The 24,569-nt window shown below is 37.0% G+C and overlaps 1 protein-coding gene across 5 annotated transcripts in view; it reads right to left on the bottom strand.

Annotated features, from left to right (window-relative positions):
• VPS8 (VPS8 subunit of CORVET complex) overlaps positions 1–24,569 on the bottom strand; it is a 253,795-nt gene that overhangs the window by 41,700 nt on the left and 187,526 nt on the right. For all 5 annotated transcript variants that reach the window (XM_028504348.2, XM_028504351.2, XM_036017796.1 and 2 more), the window contains one exon: positions 8,814–8,867. In XM_028504348.2, the coding sequence (XP_028360149.1) occupies positions 8,814–8,867 (54 nt within the window). The remainder of the gene's footprint in view (positions 1–8,813; positions 8,868–24,569) is intronic.

Below are 24,569 nucleotides of genomic sequence, written 5' to 3'. Positions count from 1 at the left end.
GGAATGGTGGGCCTTACAAACTCAGAGACCTAAAGTAACCACACAGGATGGTCTGAAATGAAAACTTTCTAGCTGAAAGCAGGTCATGGCAGGTAATGATGTCCTAGGCTGGTTTCTTCCCTGAAAAAGATCAAGCTTTACCTTAACTGATCCTGTCTATTGTCTTTTTGCATCTAAGATAGCAGATCTTTGGGATGTCAGGGTAATTTCCTTTTTTACCCCCAGACCCCTCAGGGCACAACCACTGCACCAGACCAAACACCACAAATTCCCTCATTGTTATTGTTATTGTATTAATTGTTGACTGTTAACTACCCTATACCCACCTTTGTAAAAGTATGTGTCTATTCATTTTACTTTTTATCCAGTCCCAGGATAAGTGCAAAGAGAGCCATAAACACATCATAATAAAAATGCTACAAGTCAAAGACAAAGACAAAAGTCTTGAAAGCAACAAGAGAAAAACAACTATTCACTTACAGGGAAACCCCAAGAAGATTAATAGTTGATTTCTGAACAGAAACAATAGAGGAAGTAGGATAATATACTCAAAGTGTTCCAAGAAAAAAACCGTCAACCAATAATCCTATATCTAGAAAAGCTATCTTCCAAAAATGAACATAAAATATAAAAACTCTCCTAATAGGACAAAAACTAAGAAAAGTTGTTATTAGCAGATCCACCTTACTAGAAATACTAATGGAAGTCCCTCAGTCACTGTTCATAGAATCACTAATGGAACACAAGTGACTCTAGAAGATAATTCAAATCCACATTTAAAAAAAATTGGTATAGGTAATTATGTAATTATAATACACAGTATAAATGTATATACAGTATATACATTATATATTCTCCCTTCTTATCTTCTCATAACTTATTTCAAAAGGCAACTATATGAAATAATATGTATGTAATGTAATGTTGGCCTATAACGTAGGAGTGGAATATACGTATAATATATTTGCACAAAGGAGATAGGAGCAAAGCTTTAGTGCGCAAAGGAAATGACTACTGATGGTAAAGTAATAATTGGTAATAGATGGATTATGTATAAGAATACCAAAAAGGAGTTAAGGTGATAGTGCCATGTAGGAGTAACATTTCTATACACAATTGGAATTAAGCTGGTTTAAATGAGAAGCTGAATCAGAAAGTTAAGATCAATATTGTAAACCCTAGAGCACCACTAAAAAACTCTCAAAAAACACTTAAAAACCTCATCAAAGAAGATATACAGATGGCAAATGAGCACATGAAAAGATACTCAACATCATATATCATTAGGGAAATGGAAATTACCACAACACCACTATACACCCATCAGAATGGCTACAATACAAAACACAGATAATACTAGATGCTGACAAGGATGTAGAACAACAGGCTCTTTCATTCGTTGCTTGTGGGAAAGGAAAATAGTGTAGGCACCTCGAAGACAGTTTGGCAGTGTCTTATAATACTAAACCTACTCTTACCATAAGACCCAGCAGCAGCACTCCTTGGCATTGACCCAAATGGGCAGAAGACTATGTCCATGTACACACAGATGTTTATTGCAGCTATACTGACCATTGCTAACACTTGGAAGCAACCAAAATGCCCTTTAGTGGGTGACTGGATGAACAACATACTGTGGTGCATCAAGACAGTGGAATATTATTCAACACTAAAAACAAATGCTATTAAGACAGAAGAAGACATGAAGGAAACTTAAATTGATATTAAGTAAGAGAAGTCAATCTGCAGAGGCTATTTATACTTTCCAGCTACATGACATTTTTAGAAAAGGCAAAACTATGGAGACAGCAGAAAGATCAGCAGTTGCCACAAGTTTGGCAGGAGGGAGGGAATGATTAAGAGGTGGAAGGAGTATGGGATTTTGGGAGCAGGGAAACGATTCTGTAAATGCTAGATACATTTCATTATACATTTGTCAGAACCCACAGAATGGACAACACAAAGAATAAACTCTAACATAAACTATGGACTCTAATTAATAATCATGTACCGATGTTGGCTCATTAGTCGTGATAAATGCACCCCAGCAATGCAAGATGTTAACAGGGGAAACTACTGGGGGCCAGGGGTTGGGGGGAGTATAAGGGAACTCTGTACTTTCTGCTTAATTCTTCTGCAGATCTAAAACTGCTCTAAAAATTAAAGTATTAATTTTAAAAAATTATTACATAAATCAAAATGCTACATTAGAAAATATTCACTTAATGCCAAAGAAATGGATGAGGAGTAGATTTGCACATTGGATAAGAACTCTAAGATCCTCTGAAATCCTAAGCTAGTCCCGCTGTTCAGAACAGAAGATATACATAATTATCAGTGAGAAGAGGAAGTGCCATAAACAAATGGTCCCAGCTGTCCCTTTCAGTAACTGCAACTGACATTCTCTCTCTGTAGTTGAGGACTAAGTAGAGGCTTCAGAATAAGCAGGTTTCAGAAAAGCCCAGTTCATGGACTTCATGGACTAGGGTCATATCATGCAGAGGCATTAAGAACAGAACACGGCAGCAGCAGTCAGAGCCATGAGCCTGCTAAACTTCGTCCAGCCCTGAGCTCTTGGAAGGCAGCTGCAATAAGAAAATCCCCTGTTCTGGGAAACAGCTTATTGCAAAGAACCACTCCCCCGCATAGACTGAGAGGATTCCTGTTGCCACAGTATTTACTACTCTGACATCCAGACACAGGCCAACCAAATTCCTATTCTTTGACTCGTAAAGTACTAGCTGAACTGCTTGTCCTCAGTGATTGGAACCAAATGCTTGTTAACTGCTGACCAAACTTTAGTGAAGCTTCTGTCCTTCCCCTAAGCCTTTGACCCACCCTCAGCCTGAGACAGCATACAACCTCCTCCTGAAAGGCACCTTCTGAGAAATGGCTGCCTTCTGGGAAAACGACATTACCAGATCAATTGTCCAGTTCTTTCACCTGCCCCCAGTTCTGGTTCTTCCCAGCCTTGTTTCCGCAGCCCTATGAAAGAAGTTTCCTGTCTACCTGGTCTTCGACACCCTTGTAAATCTTATAGTCAAAGCATTCTCCCAATGGCAAAAGCCCCTCCATCACCCACTCCCAAAATGATAATAATAATAAAAAGTCTCTTCTTACCTAAGTTGAAATTTATTTGTCTTTGATAGACAACATACTCTATTAATTAAGGCTGAATGTGTGGATCTAGCTAAAGTCATTCTGCACGCCAATGAGTTTAATACAACTGCAGACTCATATTTTTTTACTCATAAAATCTTAACACTCCAAGGGATTTACAAATTAACCAACACAACATTTCAGCCATGGCAGGAAAGCCTCTGCAGCAGTTCTGAGGGCTCCATCCTGCCACCAATCAAACACCGCTGGTAACAGGTACTGCACCGTACCACACAGGTGACTCATTCTACTATTAGAAAACTCCCATACTGAGCTGACATCACCTATAGAGTGGCCACCCACAGGTACCAGTTCTTTCCTCTGAACTCCAAAGAAGGCCTATGCCTCCTTCCAGATTGGCGCCCTCCAGATGTCTGAAGGCAACCACACCCCAGCTTCTCCACATGGGCACAAAAAGGAACCTGGCCTGCAGAGATCGTCCATCCTGCCTGTGCAGAAACGAAGACTGAATCATGTCCTCTGTTCCTTTTTTTTTTATTTGTAGAGACACGAAAGTCCCACGTCACACTTGGATATGTATTACGAAGACAAACAGTGTAAGAAAAAGGCAGCACCCATCCCAGCAGGGGCCATCACTTGCATCTTTGCAGAAGAGAGTCAAAGGTGAGACATAAAAAAAGGCAAATGAATCTTTATTGAAGCCACTGTCAGAAGACAGTTAGAAAATGTTTCACCTATCTCGGTGCTTCCTCCTTTTCATGTTTCCCCTGACTTTTGTCAAACTATCAACCAGCTATTCCTCGGGGCCGGTCAGCTGAGACACTGCTGTCAGCTTTTCCTGTTGTTATGGAAACAGTGCCTCTGTGAGGCCTTTCCCCTTAAAAATAAAAATTAAAAAACCAAACCAAACCCCACTGTCATTCAACAAAAATTACGAGCAAGCACAGTTGTCTACATTCCTGACATGAGTGGCAGGACCAGAAACTGGCTATAAAAATTTTACCTCAACAAAACACTTGGACAAAAAAAATCAGCTCCAAATTGTTAAAGTATACTTGAATACTTGAGAAACTGATAACCAATTTCTGGGAGGTACGGCTATTAAATTCTCCAGTTTAGTCACCAGTAACTTGTAAATATATAGACAGTAAGAACTATATTCACTGACCCTTGTCCTTCTAAGGCCTGGCACCTTTAAGGCTTGTTGAATATTACTGAATTTACCCAGTACTGTTAGAAATACTTCCTAGTCTGCCATTCCCAGTACCTTGCCCCAACTGATAAAAGTCACTCTGAGGACATCATCTGTGGGTTCCACTGGCCTGAGGACACTTTTCAGCCAGAGCCCCTGGCTCTCAGGCTTCTGCAAACACACTAGCAAAGAAGAGGATGGCTCAGAGTGTAAGCATGCTTTTGTGACTGAGACAGAAGACAAAACTACTTTCCCTGGTTAGTGTGCATGTAACAATTCCCACTTTGCTACACAAACTCCTAGCGGGTATTTCTTCAGTAGTTGAGAGGAGATCCACTGTGGCCGAGAGGTTTTTGATGCTACCTTCAACTACCTCTTAAAACTCCTGAAATCCACCTCCAACACTGTTGACACCTCCAGTTTGGATCTACTCCAAGGGGTTTATTGCAATGGAGTTTTATGGCAATTGTTATCTCAGGGAAATGCTTCTTGATTTTTACATTTCTGGCCATCCATGATCCAAAACTGAAAAAGTCCCTGGGAAACATGCGTATCTTCCAACTTTACTGAAGTTACTGGTTACAACCCATTAACAAGAAATTTTACATAAGATAAATATTATATGCAAATTTTATGATACATATGACAAATATTTCTACTCCAAAGCTTTGTAAAAGAATATCTAAAATGCAAAATGCTTGTGTCACAAAAAGATGTTTTGCATACATGCTTGCAGAATCTGCCAGACTCTGACAGGCGGCAGCAAAGCAGAAGAGTGATGCCTCCACGAGACTCTGGTCCCTGGAGCTAAGCAGAGCTCTAGACAACACGGCTTCTGTTTCCTCCGCACTTGAATCCAGCCCCTGGCTGGGCCAATAATGACGGCAGAGTCACCAAACATTTTTTTCAGTTTCTGGCCAACAGAGAATTTTTGGCTCAAATCAAGACACTACTGCTCCTTTGTGTTTCTTACACATGTCACTTTGGCAGTCACTCCATTCAACAGATACTGCTGGCACTTCCATCTGTCAATATGGCTCTGGGAAGAGAGACTGCAGCTCCAGGATGACAACCTGAATTTATATGGAGATGTTCATATATATGCGCACACAAACTCGGACCCACAAAAATACACACCCAACTAGAGAAACAGTAATTAGGGGCTAAGCTTCACATTAATTTCACTCAGAGTATCGCTGATGATGAGCTCAAACAGTAAGGAACTGACCGAGCTGGGAATACAACCTTGGGACAGCAGTGATGTTTCATTTGCTCATTCTCCATCCAGGCCAGAAACTTCTTCCCCCCCCTCACTTCCTGTAAACAACATGAAGTCCTGTGGAATCTCCTTCATATCTCCCTCATTCACTCAACAACTACCGAGTGACCACTTGGTTCTACACGGAGGACTACAACAGGAAAGAAGACCATGAGGCGTACGGTATAACGGGGGAGGGATGTACATTAGAAGAAGGTAAGTGTGTTGGCAGGAATTAGTTCAGGGTGCTGCAAGAGCTCAAAAAAGGAGACACCACACTCAGACTTAGAGTGCCAGAAAGGATTTTGAGGAAAAACATAACTAAGACTTGAATTTATTATCTCATGCCTCCATTTCTTTACATAGGCTTAGGGCTTTTTTTCTTACTTGGACAACTGTCCTTGTTCTTCTAATTTGTCTTTTTGCCTCTATCCTCACCTTTGACAGAAACACTTACCCTGACGATAAAAGCAAATGTCACAGACTGGGGCTCTTTGTGATCAGGGCTCCCACTTACTTCACCAGGCTTTTGCACACTCCGACATTTAAGACATGCAGAACCACCCCCATTTCCTGAAGGGTGCTGCACTCACCCATATCTGCTGCGAGGACCGCCTCTCTTGGGTTTTGAGGCTACGCTGAGCTTCACCTCCCCTGGGAAGCCTTCCCTAAACTTTTAGTCTTGGTGAGGCACCTGCTGTAATGTAGATTTTAAAGATATTCTAGACACCATAAACAGTGTGATATTAAGTATGTGCTACTTAGTTTAGGCTTCAATTCAGGGGTGATCAGTGGCCCTAACCAAGAATCCACATTTCAGAGACTGCCAGCTACCATGAGCTCCAAAGGCAGCTATTAAAGCCTTTCAGCTGTTCATATAACATGCAACACCTAAGACTGCTCATTTGCTCAAAAATAGGAGTTTTTCTACTGGTAAAATTAATGGCTTGTTATTCAGAATGGTAAATATTAGGAATGGACCTCATCGCTAAAATAAAAGGTATTCGAGATATGTAGATGGGATAAAATAATTTAGAGATAACCCCCACTCTTGCTTAGAGAAGGAATGCCTATACCTGATCACTTAGGAATGCTACCTGGGGCCACCTGTGTCCAGTCATTGGCTTAGGAAGATCCTGTTTGTCTGATGAGGATTACAAGAGTGACTGAATCATGCTTCTCTGACATTGCTACATCTCTGATAGTCAGAGACTGAAGATGACAGACAGCTGGGGCATCAGAATGTTTAAAAGACAGGTTGCATGAAACTACTTCTAAGTGAATAGGTATTTAATAAACATTTGTAAGTATGGTAGAGTCTTCTTTCATTATACTCTAGTGACAAGGTTGTAAGGGGCAGCTAACCATTCCTCAAACTTCTTCCCTAGCCTCTAGCATAAAGCCCGTACGTGTGGTACTAAATTAGCTCAGTCATTTCAAAGCAGGGCCTCTCCCCTCCGCTGCTGCAGCACCTGTGCGTCTGCCATGGCACATGTCAAGTCATAGAAAATCGTCAGTGTGTCTGTCTGTCTATCTCTCCCAATGGTACTGAGGTCCTTGAGAACAAGGACTGTACTCTTCACCTCTGCAGTCCATTTCTGAGCTTAGTGTCTAGTTTACAGAAATACTTGCTGAATGAAAATAGCATATAAATAGCATAATAAAGTGAAAGGGTATCTGAGTAGGAGCTAGGAAATGTGTTTGAATACTAGTTCCAATGACAGCTGAGTATTCAATATGCATCAATAATTTACTGAGTACTTAGTATGTGTCCAGCACAGTATAAGGCATGTAAATAGTACCTCATTCAGTCTTTGGGACAATTCAGAGAGGCAGCACCATCATTTTACTGAGGAGGAAAGGGAGAATTCGATTTGTTCAAGATTATTCAGATATATAAGTAGAAAAGTCAATCTTTGAACCCAAGTCTGGTTGAATCTAAAGCACACGTTTTTAACCTTTACTTCAGAAGTGTGTCCCATAGCTAACATTTGAGAGCTTAGGCAAAAACTCCCTCTGGATTCTAATATCCTCATTTATTTACTAAATTACTAAAGCCCTTTCTAGCTCCTCCTGTTATCACCTCAGCCCCCTGCCCTGTCTTGACAAGAGTGAAAGAAATTTTCAGGGGCAGATTTTCATAGAGCTTTTCAGACAACATTTTGTTCTCACTTTTTTTTTCTCTTTTGAAAATGTCTCAGGGGATTCTGAAGGCAGAGAAAAGGGACCCACTTTTGCCACACTGCTCTGAAGCTAGAACCTGCTGTTAGTCAACAGAGCCAGCAAGTTGTTCTTTTGTTCTAAAACCTTTAATAACATGGGTGCTGACTGAAATTGTGAGGGAGAGTAAAGCAAGGAAGGAAAACCTACAACCAGGGACACAAACTACCAGAGAAATAAAAATGGTAAACAAGTAAACAAACAAAAACACACAGCGTTCTGACTGGTGTGGCTCAGTGGGTTGGGCGTCATCTTGTAAACTGAAAGCTCGCAGGTTCAATTTCTGGTCAGGGCACATGCCTGGGTTGCAGGCCAGCTCCCTGGTTGGGGATGTACTAGAGGCAACTGATTGATATTTCTCTTGTACATGGATATTTCTCTCCCTCTCTTTCTCCCTTCCTTCCCCTCTCTATGAAAATAAATAAATACAATCTTGAAAAAAGAAAAGAGCAAAAATATCATTCTGCTTCCCACATTTCAACTGTATTGTTGCAGCTGATAAAGGAAAGGATTTTAGTGGTTCTCTGGACATCACCTGGGCGTTGCTTGGTTGAAAGACTCAGCCCTTATCTGTGCCACAAAGTTTATAGTCAGGGATTGACGTGGCATGGATAGTTCTATCCCACAAGTACTTATTAAGGACTTTATGTGGCATGTGCTGAAATGTTACTGTTTTAGACCAGCTTTCTTTAGGCACAGCTATCTACACAGCCTCCTCTTTAGAACAGATTTCATTTGCTACCATTCACTGATACCAGGCTGCACACCTGCTAGAGAGGATGAGAATTACAGAAAAAAAAAAGTAAGTCCCTGGTTGCCAGGAGACTGATGCTAGGCCCAACCCACCACGTGGCTTCTCTGGATGAGGCAAGGAGTCCTGGTGATATGTCATTAAGGCAACCAATCAGAAAGAACCTTTGATGGCATTAAGATGATTAAAAATCACAGTCATTTTGAAAAAAACTGTTCAACAGAGGAGAATAAACACACAGAAGAAAGTTGTTTTTTGCTTTTAAAACTTACTTTCTTAACAGCAGGATCCCCTTTGGATGGATGGCAGGATGGGGACACTTTTACCTGGAAAAAAAGGCAAACATTTTAATATCCTCTTGCCTATAGTCTAGTTTTATTTGACCCATACTCAAAATAATTCAACTAGAATTGGTGTAACTGAGACAGAACAGACATTTTCAGAGTAACAATGAAAAGATTTTATTTAAGTCCCTTTGAAATATGATTAGGGTAAGAAAAGTGGAACAGATGGTCCAGATTGGTTTTAACCAAATGGTGAGGAACCAGATAGATAAAGATTTTTGTTGAAAATATTAATCAACTGATACAACATGCAATAGTCAGCATTTCTTGTGGAGGCCAAAGCCAAGCACCCTTTGTGATGTAATAGCCCTTTAAAGCAAAACATGTATAAAAGAGTTTGATAATAATAGTGGAGGATTTAGATAAAGTATCAGCCAACCATAACAAAAGGATGCTCAGCCCCAGGAAGAAAAGACTCATGGTACAGAAAAACCTTCAAATATTTGAAGAGTGAAAAGAGATGGTCATATTACGTAAAAGAGCAAGATGCAACTACAAGCTGCCTAAAAGAAAAAAACTTTAAATACAAAAGCATATAGGTTAAAAGCAAAAAGACTGAAAAGATATACCATAATAGCACTAGATTTCAGAGCAAAGATTGTTACTGGGAATAAAGATTTCATAATAATAAAGGGGTCAAGTCATCAGGAAGAAATAACAATTCTAAACATCTATGCACCTAATAGCTTAAAAGTATATAATACAAAAACTAATGGAACAGCAAGGACAAATAGATTTCATAATCAGAGATTTCCATACTCCCTCTCAATAAATAAGAAAACAAGTAAGCAGACAATCAGAAAGCATAAAGCCAATTCATAAATGGGCAAAGGACCCAAACAGACATTTTCCAAAGATATATGAAGGGCCAACAGCTACACAAAAAGATGCTCAATCAGGGAAATGCAAATCCAGTCCACAATGAGATACTGCCTCATGCTCATTAGGGTGGTTTTTATAAAACAGATAAGAGATAACAAATGTTGGCAAGGATGGGGAGAAAAGGAAGTGTGTTGGGAAGAGGGATATATTGGTGGGAATGTAAACTTAGGTACAGCCATTATACAAACAATATGATGGTTCCTCCAAAAATTAAAAATTAAACTACTATATGATCCAGCAATTCCACTCCTGGGTATATATCTGAAGGAACAGAAATCAGTATCTTGAAGTGATATCAAGATACCCTGTTCAGTCAAGTGTGTAAACAACCTAAATGTTCACAATAGTCAAGATATGCAAACCTGTGTTCACCAATGGATGAATAGCAAAGATATGATATGCATATACACAATGGAATATTATTCAGCCACAAAAAGAAAGGAGTCCTACTATTTGCACAACATGGACGGATCTTGCATGCTAAGTGAGATAAATCAGACATGGAAGGACAAATATATGATATCATTTATATGTTGAATCTAGAAAAGCTGAACTCATAGAAATAGAGAGTAGAATGATGGTTACCAGAGGCTGGGAGGTGGGGGAATTGAGGTGATAATGCATAAGGATACAAACTGGCAACTAATAATGAATAAGTTTAGGAGATCTAAGGCAAAACATAGTGACTATAGTCAACAGTCTGTATTATAAACTTCAGAGTTGTTAGGAAACTAGATTTTAACTGTTTACAAAAAAATAATTATGTGACATGATGGTATTAGCTAATGTAACTTCAGTAATCCTATTGAAATATATAAACATATCAAACCAACATGTGGTATACCTAAAACTACAAAATTATGTCAATTATATCTCAATTAAAAATTTAAAAAAAAGATATAGAAAACTTAACTACCTTGATCAGATGGACATTTAAGAGAACAGAGAACACCCCCCAACAAAAGTAGAATACATATTCTTTTTAGGTACACAGGGACCATTAACCAACTTAGATCATTTTCTGGCAATAAAACAATTCTCAATAATTAAAAGACTTCAAGTCACACAAAGAATGTTCTCTGATCAAAATAGAAATACGTTAGATCAATAACAGAAAGATCTCTAGAAAAATTCCCCAATATTTAGGAATTAAATATTTCATACTTCCAAATAACCCATGGGTCAAAGAAGAAATCAAAAGAAAATTAGACCCTAGAAATACACAGCCTACCAAGAATGAATCATGGAGAAACAAGATCTGGATAGGCCAATAATTAGTAAGGAAACTGAATCAGTAATCAAAAACTTCCCAGCAAAGAAAATGCCAGGACCAGATAGTTTCATTGGTGAATTCTACCAAACACTTAAAGAAGAATTAATGTCAGTCCTCCAATTCTTCTAAAAAACTGAAGAGGAGGGAACATTTGCAACATATGTTAGGAGATCAGCATTACTCTGATACCAAAGCTGGAGAGGACACTGCAAGAAAAGAAAACTATTGGTCAAATTCCCCAATGAACATAGATGTAAAAGTCCTCAACAAATACTGGCAAATGAAATTCTATAGCACATTAAAAAGATCATACATCTTCATTGAGTGGGATTCATCCTTAGGAGGTAAAGGAAGGCTAAACATACACAAATCAATAAATGTGAAACACCATATTAACAGAATTAAGGAAAAAATCCACATGATCATCTCAAATGATGTAGAAAAATCATTTGGCAAAATTTAACACCATTTCATGATAAAAACACTCTGCAAACTAGGATTTGAAGGAAACTACCTCAACATAATAAAGGACACACACACACACACGCACACACACACACACACACACACAGCTAACACCATACTCAATGGTGTAAGATTGAAAGCTTTTCCTCTAAGATAAAAAGATGTGCCCCCTCTACTTAACACAGTATTGGAAGTGCTAGCCAGAGCAATTAGGCAAGAAGAATAAAAGATAAATTGAAAAGGAAAAAAGTAAAATTGCCTCTATTTGCAGATAGCATGATCTTATATGTAGAAAACTCTAAATTTAGATTCCAAAAAATAACCTGTTAGAACTAATAAACTAAATAAAGTAGCAGGATACAAAATCAACACACAAACACGAGTTTGTGTTCCTACACACTAAAAATGAACAATCCAAAAAGGCAATTAAGAAGACAATTTACCATACTATCAAAAAGAATAAAATACTTAGAAATAAACTTATCCACCTGGCTGGCATAGCTCAGTGGATTGAGCGTGGGCTGCGAACCAAAGTGTCGCAGGTTCGATTCCCAGTCAGGGCACATGCCTGGGTTGCAGGCCATGACCCCCAGCAACCGCACATTAATGTTTCTCTCTCTCTCTATCTCCCCCCTTCCCTCTCTAAAAATAAATAAATAAAATCTTAAAAAAAAAAAAAGAAATAAACTTATCCATGGAGGTTTGACTTATACTCTGAAAACTACAAAATATTGCTGAAAGAAATTAAAGAAGACAAAAATAAATAGAAAAACACCCCGTCCATGTTTTGGAAGACTTAATATTATTAAGGTGTCCATACTACCACCCAAAGCAATCAGTAGGTTCAGTGCAATCCCTATCAAAATCCCAATGGTATTTTTTTTGCATAAATAAAAAAGTCCATTCTAAAATTTGTATGGAAATAATCTTGAAAAAGAACAAAGTTGGGGATCTCACACTTTCTGATCTCTAAACTTATTACAAAGCTACAGTAATCAAAACAGTGTGCTGTTGGTGTAAAGACAGACATACAAACCAAATGGAATAGAATAGAGAGACTAACAAACTGAATTCAACAGCTCATTAAAAGGGTCATACATTGTGATCAAATGGGATTCATCACATATGTGGTCCAATGATTTTCAACAAGGGTACCAAGACCATTTAATGGGGGAAAGAACAGTCTTTTTAAGTAAAACTGAAGATCCACATGTAAAAGAATGAAGTTGGACCCTTACCTAATACCATATACAAAAAACTAACCCAAAATGGATCAAAGGCCTAAATGCAAGAGCTGAAACTATAAAACTCTTAGAAGAAAACAAAGGAAAAAAATTTCATGATTTTGGATTTAGCATGATTTCTTGGATATGACACTAATGGCACAAGCAACAATAATTTAAAAAACAAGCAAATTTGACTTCATCAATATTAAAAACTTGTGTGTACCAAAGGGCATTATAGAGTAAAAAGGCAACTCACAGAATGGAAAAAAATATTTGCAAATGATGTAACTGATAAGGAATTAATATCCAGAATATATAGAGAACTTCTAAAACTCAAAACCAAAACAATCCAATTAAAAAATCAGCAAAGGACTTGAACAGACACTTCTTCAAAGAAAATATATGGATGGCCAATAAAAACATAAAAAAGATGTTTTATATCATTAGTCATTCATGAAATGCAAAGTAAAACCATAATAAGATACCACTACACACCTGTTAGAATAGCCGAACCTAAAAAGACTGACTGAGAAAGCCGTGGAGGACTGCAACCATTGTATACTCTGGTAGGAGGGTAAAATGGCGCTACTGCTTTGGAGAACAGTTTGGTAGTTTCTTAAAATAATAAACATAATTTTTCATATGAATCAGCCATTCCATTCCTAGGTATTTACCCAGAGAAATGAAAGTATATTCCATAAAAAGATTTGCACACAAATCTTCATAACAGTTATCTGTAATAGCCAGAAACTAGAAAAGTTCAAATGTCTATCAACAGGTAAAATAGTAAGTTATGGTGTATCCAAAAAAACGAAGCATTACTCAGCAGTAAAAAGGAATGGACTCTTAATACAACAGTGTCCATGAATCTCAAATAATTATGCTAAATGAAAGAAGTCAAATCAAATATATCTCAACAAAGCACTTACATAAATTTGTTGAATACAGCTAAAATGGTGTTTAGAAAGAAACTTATAGCTTTTTATGCTATACTGGAAAACAAGAAATGTTTAAAATACAGGACTTAAGTTTCCAATTTAACAAGCTAGAAAAAGATCACAGTAAAACCAAAGTAAAAGGAAGGAAAAAATAAGCAGAAATAAAACAAAAGTAATAGAGAAAATTAACAAGGTTGCCAGAGTTGGTTCTTTGGAAATACTGCTATTTAGATTGATGAAGAAAAGGAGAACATGGTTACCAATACCAGCAGTGAAAGAATATATTACTACATGTAACATTACTTACAGACATTTAAAAGACAACAAGACCCTATTATGAACAATTTTATGCCAATAAATTTGGCAAATTAAAAGGACACATTTCTTGAAAAACAACTTAAAAATGGACTTAAACTGAAACAAAATATGAATAGCCCTATAATTATTAAAGAAATTAAATGTGTTATCAAATCTGCTCACAAAGAAAACTTCAAGTTCAAATGATTTCAACAGTGAATTCTAGTAAATATTAAGTACACAGAGACTAATACATGAAATCAGAATATCAATTTATTAACTTCAAGGAAAAAATGAAATTATTATTAGAAGTAGTTTGGTACTAAATACTGCCTGTCTAGGATGATGAAAAAGAGGTATACATATTGGATAAGCAACTGGACTCAAGTTTTTAATCCCCTTCCAATTCTACCAGTCAAATTCGAAGAGCCTACAGTGTAGATGAAGACATTTCCTACCACTGTGGCATCAAGCTATTCAGATAGGACCATGCTGCAGACTTCTTTTGCCTTTCCTCTCTGTCTTTTAGAATAACTTTAAAAAACATACCTCAGCTCAGGGATTGAAACTGCTGGCTGTCCAGACTGTCCCTTCAGATTTAGCAGGTCTGCAAAAATTAGACTTGGCAGTCTTTGCTCTAACATACCATGACATTAATACTCTGGAATTTACTCCAGATGTATGATGTAGCTTGCTAAACATGATCCAATTTTAACTCCGGGTATGCTCTTTTTGAAAAAAGAGAAAATAGATTTTCAAAGCAAAGTAGATATTTAAGCTTAAAAAAAAGTTCTCATGAAAGAATCTGCAGACTTTTTAAAAACAAGCCAAGCACTGGATGTGGTGCTGGACAGTTTATCTGAGAAAGCTGTTCTCTGGAGATTAGGCCAGAGTGTTTGAAGTGGCAGCAGAAATGGTTCAGTATTGCTCATGAAAGGTCTTATTTTTCATTTAACAGGATTCTTCTGGAAAAGCCTCAGGCAATGCAGCTTAAAAGAGACACTTTAAATCCAGGTGTGTAGACCCTAGATCTGGGGAGATGGTTGATGTATTAAGCTATGACCTTAATAATAAGTCTGAACTTTGGTAATCTTTAATAATAAAATGATTCCTGTCTTAGAGAAGCAATCTGATTTGAAGTTTAATAGCAAAAGAGAAACTGGCTTACAAAAACAAAAAACAAGTCTTGATTTTTTTTATTACAAAAGGAATACATGTTCACTAATGGAAATTTAGAAAATACAAAAGAGCAAAATAAAACAAATAAAAACCACAATCCAATTATATTAGCAATAACTACTATTAACATTTGGAATCATACTATTTTGTTATATTTTCATGTTACATCTTGAGAATGTTCATTTCACCATATCAATAATCCTCAATAACATGACTTTTCACTGCAAATAGGAGCCCATTCGTTGTATAGATATATTATAATTAGTCTAATCAACTACTGGGAGGCTACTGAAACATTTAGGTTGTTTTCAATTTATTGTTAAAAATGCTGTCATAAACATCCTTGTATATAACATTTGGCATACATTCTTCATGTACTATTTCCATTGCACAGATTCTTAGAGATCCCTGCTTCTAAAGGTGTGGACATTTAAAAATACATACCACCAATTTTTCTCCTGATAAATAAGATGGATCTACAAACCTTTTTCCTATAATTCTGAAATCTAAAATGCTCAAAAATCAAAAGGATTTCTTTTTAAACACTTTTGGCACCAAAAGTCATCTACCTGACAGCAACACCTGACCAGAACTGAAGTGAGGCTCTTTATAGTCTTTGTTTATCCAACATAAGCATTTGATTATGGGATGCTACACTAGACCCCACTGGGAATGTTATATAATATACAATATATGCCCCACATTGCCTTCTTTTAGCACTTCAAAGATGCCATTTTATTGACCTCTGGCTTCCCCCATTTTATTAAAATGAGAAGTCATCTATCATTACTATTATTGTCTATCTTTGGCTGCTTTAAAGATTTCCTCTTTATCTTTGGTTTTAGTAGTTTGACTGACTATGATGTATCTGAGTGTGATTTTCTTTGTATTTATTCTGTCAGCGATGTGCTGAGCTTTTTGGACATATGGGTTGATTTTTTTTTTCACCAAATGTGGGAAAATTCTAGCCATTATTAGGTCACCCATTGCCACTTCTCTCTCCTCACTTCTAGAACTCCAATAACATATATGCTAGAATTCTTGGTATTGTGTCAGTCAGGATTATTTCTATTGAACTGTCTTCAAATTTACTGATAACAGTTGTGTCAGTGTTAAAAATGCTATTAATATCTAACAAACTTCATTTTATGTTTTTAGTTCTGGAATTAACATTTTGCTTTATAGTTTCCATTTATCTGCTAAAATTTCCCCATGTGTTCATTCATTCTGCTGATCTTTTCCTCTAAATCCTTTAGCATATTTCTAATTTCTATTTTAAAGTACCTGAATGCCAATTCCAACATGTGGCTCATCCACAGATCTGCTTCTGTTGATACTTTTTCTCTTGATTTTGAGTTATATTTTCCTCCATTTTACCACTGATCCTATGACAGTGTGAGCTTTTGCTTTGTTAGGCTGAGTTTATTTTGATTTTGCCTTTAGTCTTTGGGCAGCTCTTAGTCCTAAAGCACAGCTTCCCTCATTATCAGTATTTCCCCCCAGAGTGGTACATGTGTTACAACTGATGACATATTACTCTGATGCATCATTATCACCCACAGCCCAGTTTCCATTAGAGTGCACTCTTGGCATTACATTCCATGGTTCTGGACAAATGTATGATGACATATATCCACCATCACAGCATCATACAGAGTATTTGTACTGCCCTAAGAATCCTGTGTTTCATTTATTCATCCTTCTCTTCCTCCCCCACCCCTGGCCAGCAACCACTGATCATGTTACTGGCTCTATACTTTTGCCTTTTCCAGAATGTCATATAGTTGACTTTTCTCTCTTTTTTATGATTTGCATTTTCCTGCTTTCTTGCATGCTTTATAACTTTTTATCAAATGCCAGAAATAGTGATTTTTACTTTGTGGGGTCAAATATATTTCTAATCTTTAACACATTCTTGATCTTTGTTCTGGGATGTGGTTAAAATACTTGGAAATGTGATCTTTTCAGGTTTTGCTTTTAAGCTTCAGTAGGTAGGATAAGAATAGCAGCTAGTCTAGGGTTAACTTTTGCCCTAATACTGAGGTCAAGACCTTACTTAGTACTCTCAATGTTGTCCTGTGAATTTCGAAGCTTTCCAGGATGGTATTTTTCTTCACTCTGTGTGGATCTGGGGCACTGCTACTATTGATGCTTTTGGGTGCTTCTTTTTCTGTCCTTAAACAGTTTCCTCACATACATGAGTGGGTTAATATGCAACTTTATACTCAAAGCTGCCTTCAGCTCACCTCTGGCGCGTTCTCTGTGTGTGGCTCCCTCCTGTCCAGTACTGTCCTGGGAACTCTAGCCACCTTGCCTTCCCTGAATTCCCAGCTCTGTCTCCTCTACTCAGGGAGCCTGATGTGTTCTGCCTCAGTTCCCCCTCCTTGCACCATGGCTTGGAAACTTTCTCCCAGCAGTAATCTAGGGTTACTTCCAGGTTCACATAATTTTTTTCTTGTTTCTCAGGAGTCACTCTCCTTCACTGTTTCAGGTCCAATGTCTTGAGAACCATTGTTTTATATAATTTGTCTCCTCTTCCCCACCAAGAAACTTCAAATGCATCCTCTTAGAAATGGAAGCCCCTATAATACTATTTAAAACAAAGAAAAAAAATTCTGAGTTTTAAAACATATGTGGCCAAAGGATCTGTATAATAGATGGTGAACTTTACAAACATATATTCCCATTAGTAGTGCATTAAAGTGTCTGTACCCTCATATTTTTATCAATATAAATGCATATGTATTCTTAATATATAAGAGTTTAATATGTATTTTTTAAATTTGCCAGTTATTTAATAAGCAAAAAAGTGGCACCATATTGTTGTTTTAACCCATATACCTTTGCTTACAGGTAAAGTGAAATATTTTTTAAAACTTAATAGGACGATGGTCTTTTTTAAAATGCCCTTTGCCCATATTTCTATCAAAGCTTTTGTTCTACATAAAGACTGGAAACACCTTCTTGGTAACTACTGTCATCCTTAGTCTCCTGGACACAAGCTGTGTCTGGATCCCAGGGAAGTGCACACATTATGGAATGTTAAGGCAAAGAGGGGAAGACTTGCCTGGTAATAGCGATGTTGCTATCTATCCATTTTCCACAATTACAATGCATCATATCAACTCCTTGTTTTCAAGCCTTCCTATTTTCAGTTGAAGAATACAAATTAAACTCTGCCAGAGTCTCACAGGCTATTCAGGACCTGGCCTTGCCTACCTCTTCACCTTCATTCCTTGCCATGTTCCCCTCTAATTGCCATGTTCCATCTGCTGATCTTCTTTCAGTTCCTTGAACAGGTTACTCACTTCCCTCTTCAGTTCCTTTGTGCTTACAGTTCTTGCCAAGGCTACTACCTTCTTTCTTTCAGATCTTAGCTTAAATGTCAACCCTGCAGATAGATATCCTTTACCACCCAGCCCAAAGTAGGTTTCTCCTCATGTAGTTCTTCCATAACATTCTCTTCTTTCCCCTCATGGCATGTATATACCTATCACAATTTGAAATTATGATTGTTTGTTTATTAGTGTCTAGCTTTCTTACTTAGATGGCAAGCTACATGATGGTGGGAACTATATTTATTTTGTTCACCAATGTATACTTAGTAACAAGAATAGTGTTCAGCCCAAAGTAGGTATACGTTAAATATTGGCTGAAGTAATGAATCACTTAATACTAAAGTATAATAAGATTATTGGAAAATGGACAAAAGACTTCTCAAAAACTTTCATTTACATTAGAATCATTCATCATCTCTCTGTACTTCTGAGATATATTAATCTTCATTTATTCTGTAAGTTTAATTTAGAAGATATTCTTTTGAGAAATGTTGCTATCACCAAAAACTGAAATCTCATTTTTTAGCATTAATTTCAATCTAACATATTTGTAACAGGGAGCTAATATTCTTTAAAAATGGACAAATGAGAACATGGCATTAATACTAGTGTTCCTATTTCATTAAATGACATGTAAAACAAATCTCCAATTTATAGAGGGAATCCAAAATAAATAAACAAGGCACAATGGATAATAGAAACTTATGACCAGTGAGCATAAATAAATACCACTTACTGAATAGTTTTCTGGAAGTTGTAAATACTTCCTTCTAACATTTTAAATGACTTTACCACAAATAAAAACATTTTCTTAGACAACTCTAAAAACAAAGAAAGAAAAACCACTCTAAGTACCAGGGAAAATATGAGCTTATTTCATTTCATTACCTCTTTTGTGATCAGTAAGGGATGAGCAGGCCTATATGTTTATTTCCACTCCCCACCTTCCTCAGATATACACCTCTCATTGAAAAAACAGAAAACTCTGATACTTGACTAATGTACTTGGCTCTCTACTCATAAGGAATGATTTATCCAAGAAAAGATGTCAAGCAATATGTTACAAAGAACTTTCTAATGAGTCTCTAATGCTCATGTTTCTTGAGGTTTACAAAGAATAATAACTTGAATGTTTCTGGTACATATAATGTGGTAGTTCATTATCAGCTCTCAAGAACTCTAAGCCTTGTTGATACTATAATAACATTAAAACTAAAATCTAGTAAATCTTCAAGGTGTCTTTGAATTCATATCAAGTTGTCTGTTGACTAAGAATTATTATTTTAAACTGAATAGCAAGTTAATCTCTTTTAATGCTAATCAGTACCAGTGAAGATGATTTTTGCTACTAGAAATTTAATAAAGTAATAATCAAAGATTAAATTATAGTATATTATATTATTGAAATAACTTCTGTTGAGAAAACAGAATGATGGGTTTGTCAGTTGAAATGAGTTACTCCAATGTATTTCGTCTGTGGGTAACATGTAGAGAAAGCAAAACAGAAAAGCATGGAGACTAGCAAGGTCTGTTCTGTGGACCTACATTTCAGGTTGAGTTGCTCTAAACCTGAGTGGGGGAGAGGAGATAAGCAAAGAATGAAATGAGTCATTTTTTTCCTTTTTATAAAGAAGAAAAATGCTTATTCCAGAGGAAGGCAGGCTTTCTGGGGGGAATAACTCCCATCACATCTGTGCAAACCTGTTGGAAGGCACCTAATATGTCAGAGTTATTGGTTATGCATATTTACCAGCTGTGAAAAACAGAAGTGAGAAAAGGATCAGCAAGAAGAAAGACCTTATCCACCAAAACCCCAGTTTTGAGGTTAACTGTTGCATCCTGTTGAGTTAGAGCCAGAATCTAAAGAAGTATAAGTCAATTACTGTAAGTCCTGGAAAAGGATAATCATAAATCTTGGAAAAGGATAAAACAAAAAGCTACCTGATAGAAGGATCACATTACAAAGGTAGTGAGAAGCATTAAATGTACTCAGAATCTTCTGATGGTAGACAGCAATAGGTGAAAGCTGACTGGCAGTCTAAGTTTGGTTTTAGATTCACTGGGGCCCTCACCTCTGTCCCCCCACCCATACAAGGGCTAGGAACTTAACCAGGGCTCATAGTCAATAGCTTTTCAAAGGAAATTAAGAGAGCAGAGTACTTTTGTGAAATAAAGTTTAATAAGAGCTATCACTTTCGTTTTATTTAACATTTTTTAATTAAAAATATGAATGGCTCACACAACAGTAAGAAATTTTAATTAATTAGAATAGCCAATATGGTATGGATGGATTTTAAAAATCAGCTTTACCATATTTCAATACAGCCAGAATGCTAAAAATAGAACAGGTTGGAGGCAGGAAAACTGGGGGTGAAGATGGTCCTAGAAACTTCAGTTCAAATATTGGCCATGACTCTCTGAGCTATATACAGTTCCTTCCACTGTAAAACAGGGACCATATCACCCTTGAAAGTTGTTGTGAAAATTAGCATAAACATCTCTCAAGCATATATTTGATAAATTTTACCTCCTCTTTCCTTTTTGTGTTACCAACCTACTACATCTTTTTATTAAAACACAAGTGAGACAGACAGCTAGAGGAAAATGTAAGAAATCCAAAATAGTTCTCGTTCTAGCTTGCTTCATTATTAGGAAGCCTCAGAGATTTTCAAGAGGACCTGATCAATAATCTTACTGGAGTTTCCTAAAGAATGCAAAGGTTGACACATCTCTCCTGCCTTGGACAATGGGAGGGCCTCAGAGATAAAGCTGCCTTTGACATGTGCAAACAATTTCAAAATAATTTCCCTTTTCTAGATTATTTGAGAGAAGGCAGGAGAAAAGACAATGAAATACATTATTGTCTCTTTTCACTTTATAAGTGTGGGGATACGGGAACAGGGCAACCAATGTAGTATAAATGACTTCAAAATTTAACATCAATTCATGAAACAATTCTCAGCAAAACATGGAATAGAAAGGAACTGCTGTCTATACATAATATGAAGCTTACACACAAAAAACCTACAGTTAACATTATACTCAGTGATAAAAAATTGAACACTTTCCCCAGAAGATTAGTAATAAGACAAGAATGTCTATTCTAACCATTCCTATTCAACATTGTACTGGAGGCCAATGCAATAATGGAAGAAAAAGAAATAAAAGGCATAAGATTGGTAAAGAAGAAATAAAAGTCATTATTTGCAGATGATATGATTGTCTATTTAGAAAATAGCAATGAATCTACAAAAAGTAGTAGAACTAATAAGTAAGGTGCTGGTTACTGGATTCAAGGTCAATACATGAAAATACATTGTATCTCTACAATCTAGCAATGAACAATTAGAAATTGAAATATAAAACAGTAAAATATACAATAGCATCAAAGTCATTAAATACTTAAAAATAAGTCTTACGAGACATATATAAATTTATATGCCAAAGCTACAAAATACTGATGAAATAAATCAGAGAGCTAAATAAATTGGGAGATATGTTAATGAATTGGAAGACTCAATATTATTAAGATGTCAGCTTTCCACAAATTGATCTACATAGTCAACACAATCTCAATAAAATCCCAGCATGACTTTTTCTAGAAACTGACAAATTGATTTTAAAATTTACATGAAAAGGCAGAGGAAGCAGAATAGTCAAATGTCAGAAAGAAGAACAAAGTTAGAGGATTCACATCACCCGATATTTACATTTCAGGTTAATGAAGCTACACTATCGAAGAAAGAATAGATAGAGCAATGAAACAGAATAGAAAGTCTAGAAAGCAACCCATGCATACACAGGTAATTGATTGTTTCACAAAGATAAAAGGGCAATTCAGTGTATATCCACATGCAAATGAATGAACTTCAATCCTTATCTCACACCCTATTAAAAATAAGCTCCAAATGGATCAGTGGTTGCCAGGGGTTGAAGGTGTGGGGAGAGGTTGACTACAAAGAAATATAGGGGACTTCTGAGGGGCAGTAATCATACTGCTCTAAATCTTGGTTGTAATGGTGGCTGTCAAAACTAGCAGAAAGTAAATTTGACTCTATAAATTATGTATTAAAACATATAATTACATATATAACATGCAATTGTATTTTTTTAAAAAAGAAAAAGGAAGTATATTTTAACCTCTCAGGACTACCTAGGAAAAAATCTAAACAGTAATATGTGGGCCACAATATGCATGTAATCACGAATTGTTTATGCATAGGATATAGCTGAGAGAGGAAAAAAACTGAAGTGCCACAAGATGTAATGCCTTAAGTATCTGTATAAATAAAGGTTTCCCATCTGTATTTGGTTTCAGCTTGGAAAGATGTTGGAAACACAAGACCTGTCTTTCCTTCCCTAAATGCAAAGAAGAAAGCATTTTAGATGTACAGTTAACAAAATTTTCAATCTGGAAACCATATTAAACATCTTTACCTTTATGCTCTGCAGACATTCCTAAGTTCAACAGTAAATTCTCTTGTTTGATGTTTGTACTCATCTTAAACACATCTCAAGTATGTACTCTTTTGTCCACCCCAATTTCTACCATTCTAGAACAAGTTACCACTTCTCTCCTCTAAATTACTTCAATATTCTTGGTTACCCTATTTGATTCTTGCTTCCCTTTCAATTCTGCAGTTTTTTAAAATACTACTTTGAAAAAAAAAACCGGATTGTGATCAGATCATATCATTCCTTCCTCAAACCCTTCAATATCTTCCCTCTTTGACACAAAAACAATTAATGTGCTCCCTGTTTATCTCACTAGCAGTACTTCATACTACTGTCTTTCACCCTCTAGATTCAATCACTCTCCAAGTCTAATTCCACATTCTTTTCCACTTCACAGTAGAGAAGCTATGTTTGTTCCCTCTGCCTGTAACACTCCTCCTCCTGCCCACCCTTACACTTAAACTTTTCTAGCTTACTTCTTTTTTTTCTTCAGGGGCAGCTAACACGACATTTTTGAGGAAGCCTTCCGTGATCTCCCATGTCTACATCAGATCTATCGGTTATCTGCTCTTACAGCATATTCATCTACAAGTACTTGTGATAAAATTTTTTAAAAATTTGGTTTTGTCCCTGGTTCCTGTCACATAGTTCCTAAAACTCTTGAGATCTTCTATGTAATAAGATCTCAAGATCTCATTGTGCCTTTTGTATGCTAATGAGATTATGGGTGTCTGGGGACCCCAACATAGCTTCAGAAGGCAGCTGGTCACCAGAAAGATCAGGTCATGAAAATTACACCCTGACCCATCCTCCCCCACCCCCCACCTTTGGGGAGGGGAGAGGGCTAGAGATTGAGTTAATCACTGATGGCCAATGATTTAATCAATTATGACTACATAATAAGACTTCCATAACCCCCCATAAATGTTGTTTATGAAGCCCCAAAGGGCTTCTGGGCTGGTGATCACACCAATGTACTAAGGAGGTAGTGTGCTGGGGGAGGGCACAGAAGTGCCCTTTCCCCCCACACCTCACTCTTTGCATTTGTCCCATCTAGCTGTTTCTGCATTGTATCCTTTATAACAAACAGGATAATGTAGAGTGTTTCCCTAAATGCTATGAGTCATTCTAGTGAATTACTGAACCTGGGCAAGGAATGGGGTGTCACAGGACTCCCCGAATTTTCCCAGTCAGACTTGAATGTGGGTAACCTGGACACCCACTCTGGGCCTGGAGTCTGAAGTGAGGGCAGTCTAATGCCAATGAACTCTTACGCCCGGGGAGTCGGACGCCAACCTCTGGTAGGTAGTGTCAGAACTGAATTGACAGAATTAGTGTCAGAAAGAGCTTGAGAACACTTACTCAACACCTGTTTTTAATTTCATTCATTATGAACTCCACAAGGCAAATGTCTTGTCTACTACTGTATGCCCGACACTTAGCACAGTGCCCAACGCACTCCTCCACATAGAATGGGTGGATAAATAAATGAGTGCCTGCCACTGGAGTAGAGAAATTCCGAAATGTCGTCTTGGAGCAACTAGGTAAGGGGGTTTTCTTGGATCTGCCTCTGATACAACACTGAAAGCTGATAAAACAAAGACCAAAAAGCAGTCCAACTTTTCACTATG

This window comes from Phyllostomus discolor, chromosome 2 (assembly GCF_004126475.2).
Source record: "Phyllostomus discolor isolate MPI-MPIP mPhyDis1 chromosome 2, mPhyDis1.pri.v3, whole genome shotgun sequence".
Lineage (NCBI taxonomy): Eukaryota > Metazoa > Chordata > Mammalia > Chiroptera > Phyllostomidae > Phyllostomus > Phyllostomus discolor.
The sequence above is the reverse complement of the archived record's forward strand: the minus strand, read 5'-3'. Positions and strand labels throughout refer to the sequence as shown.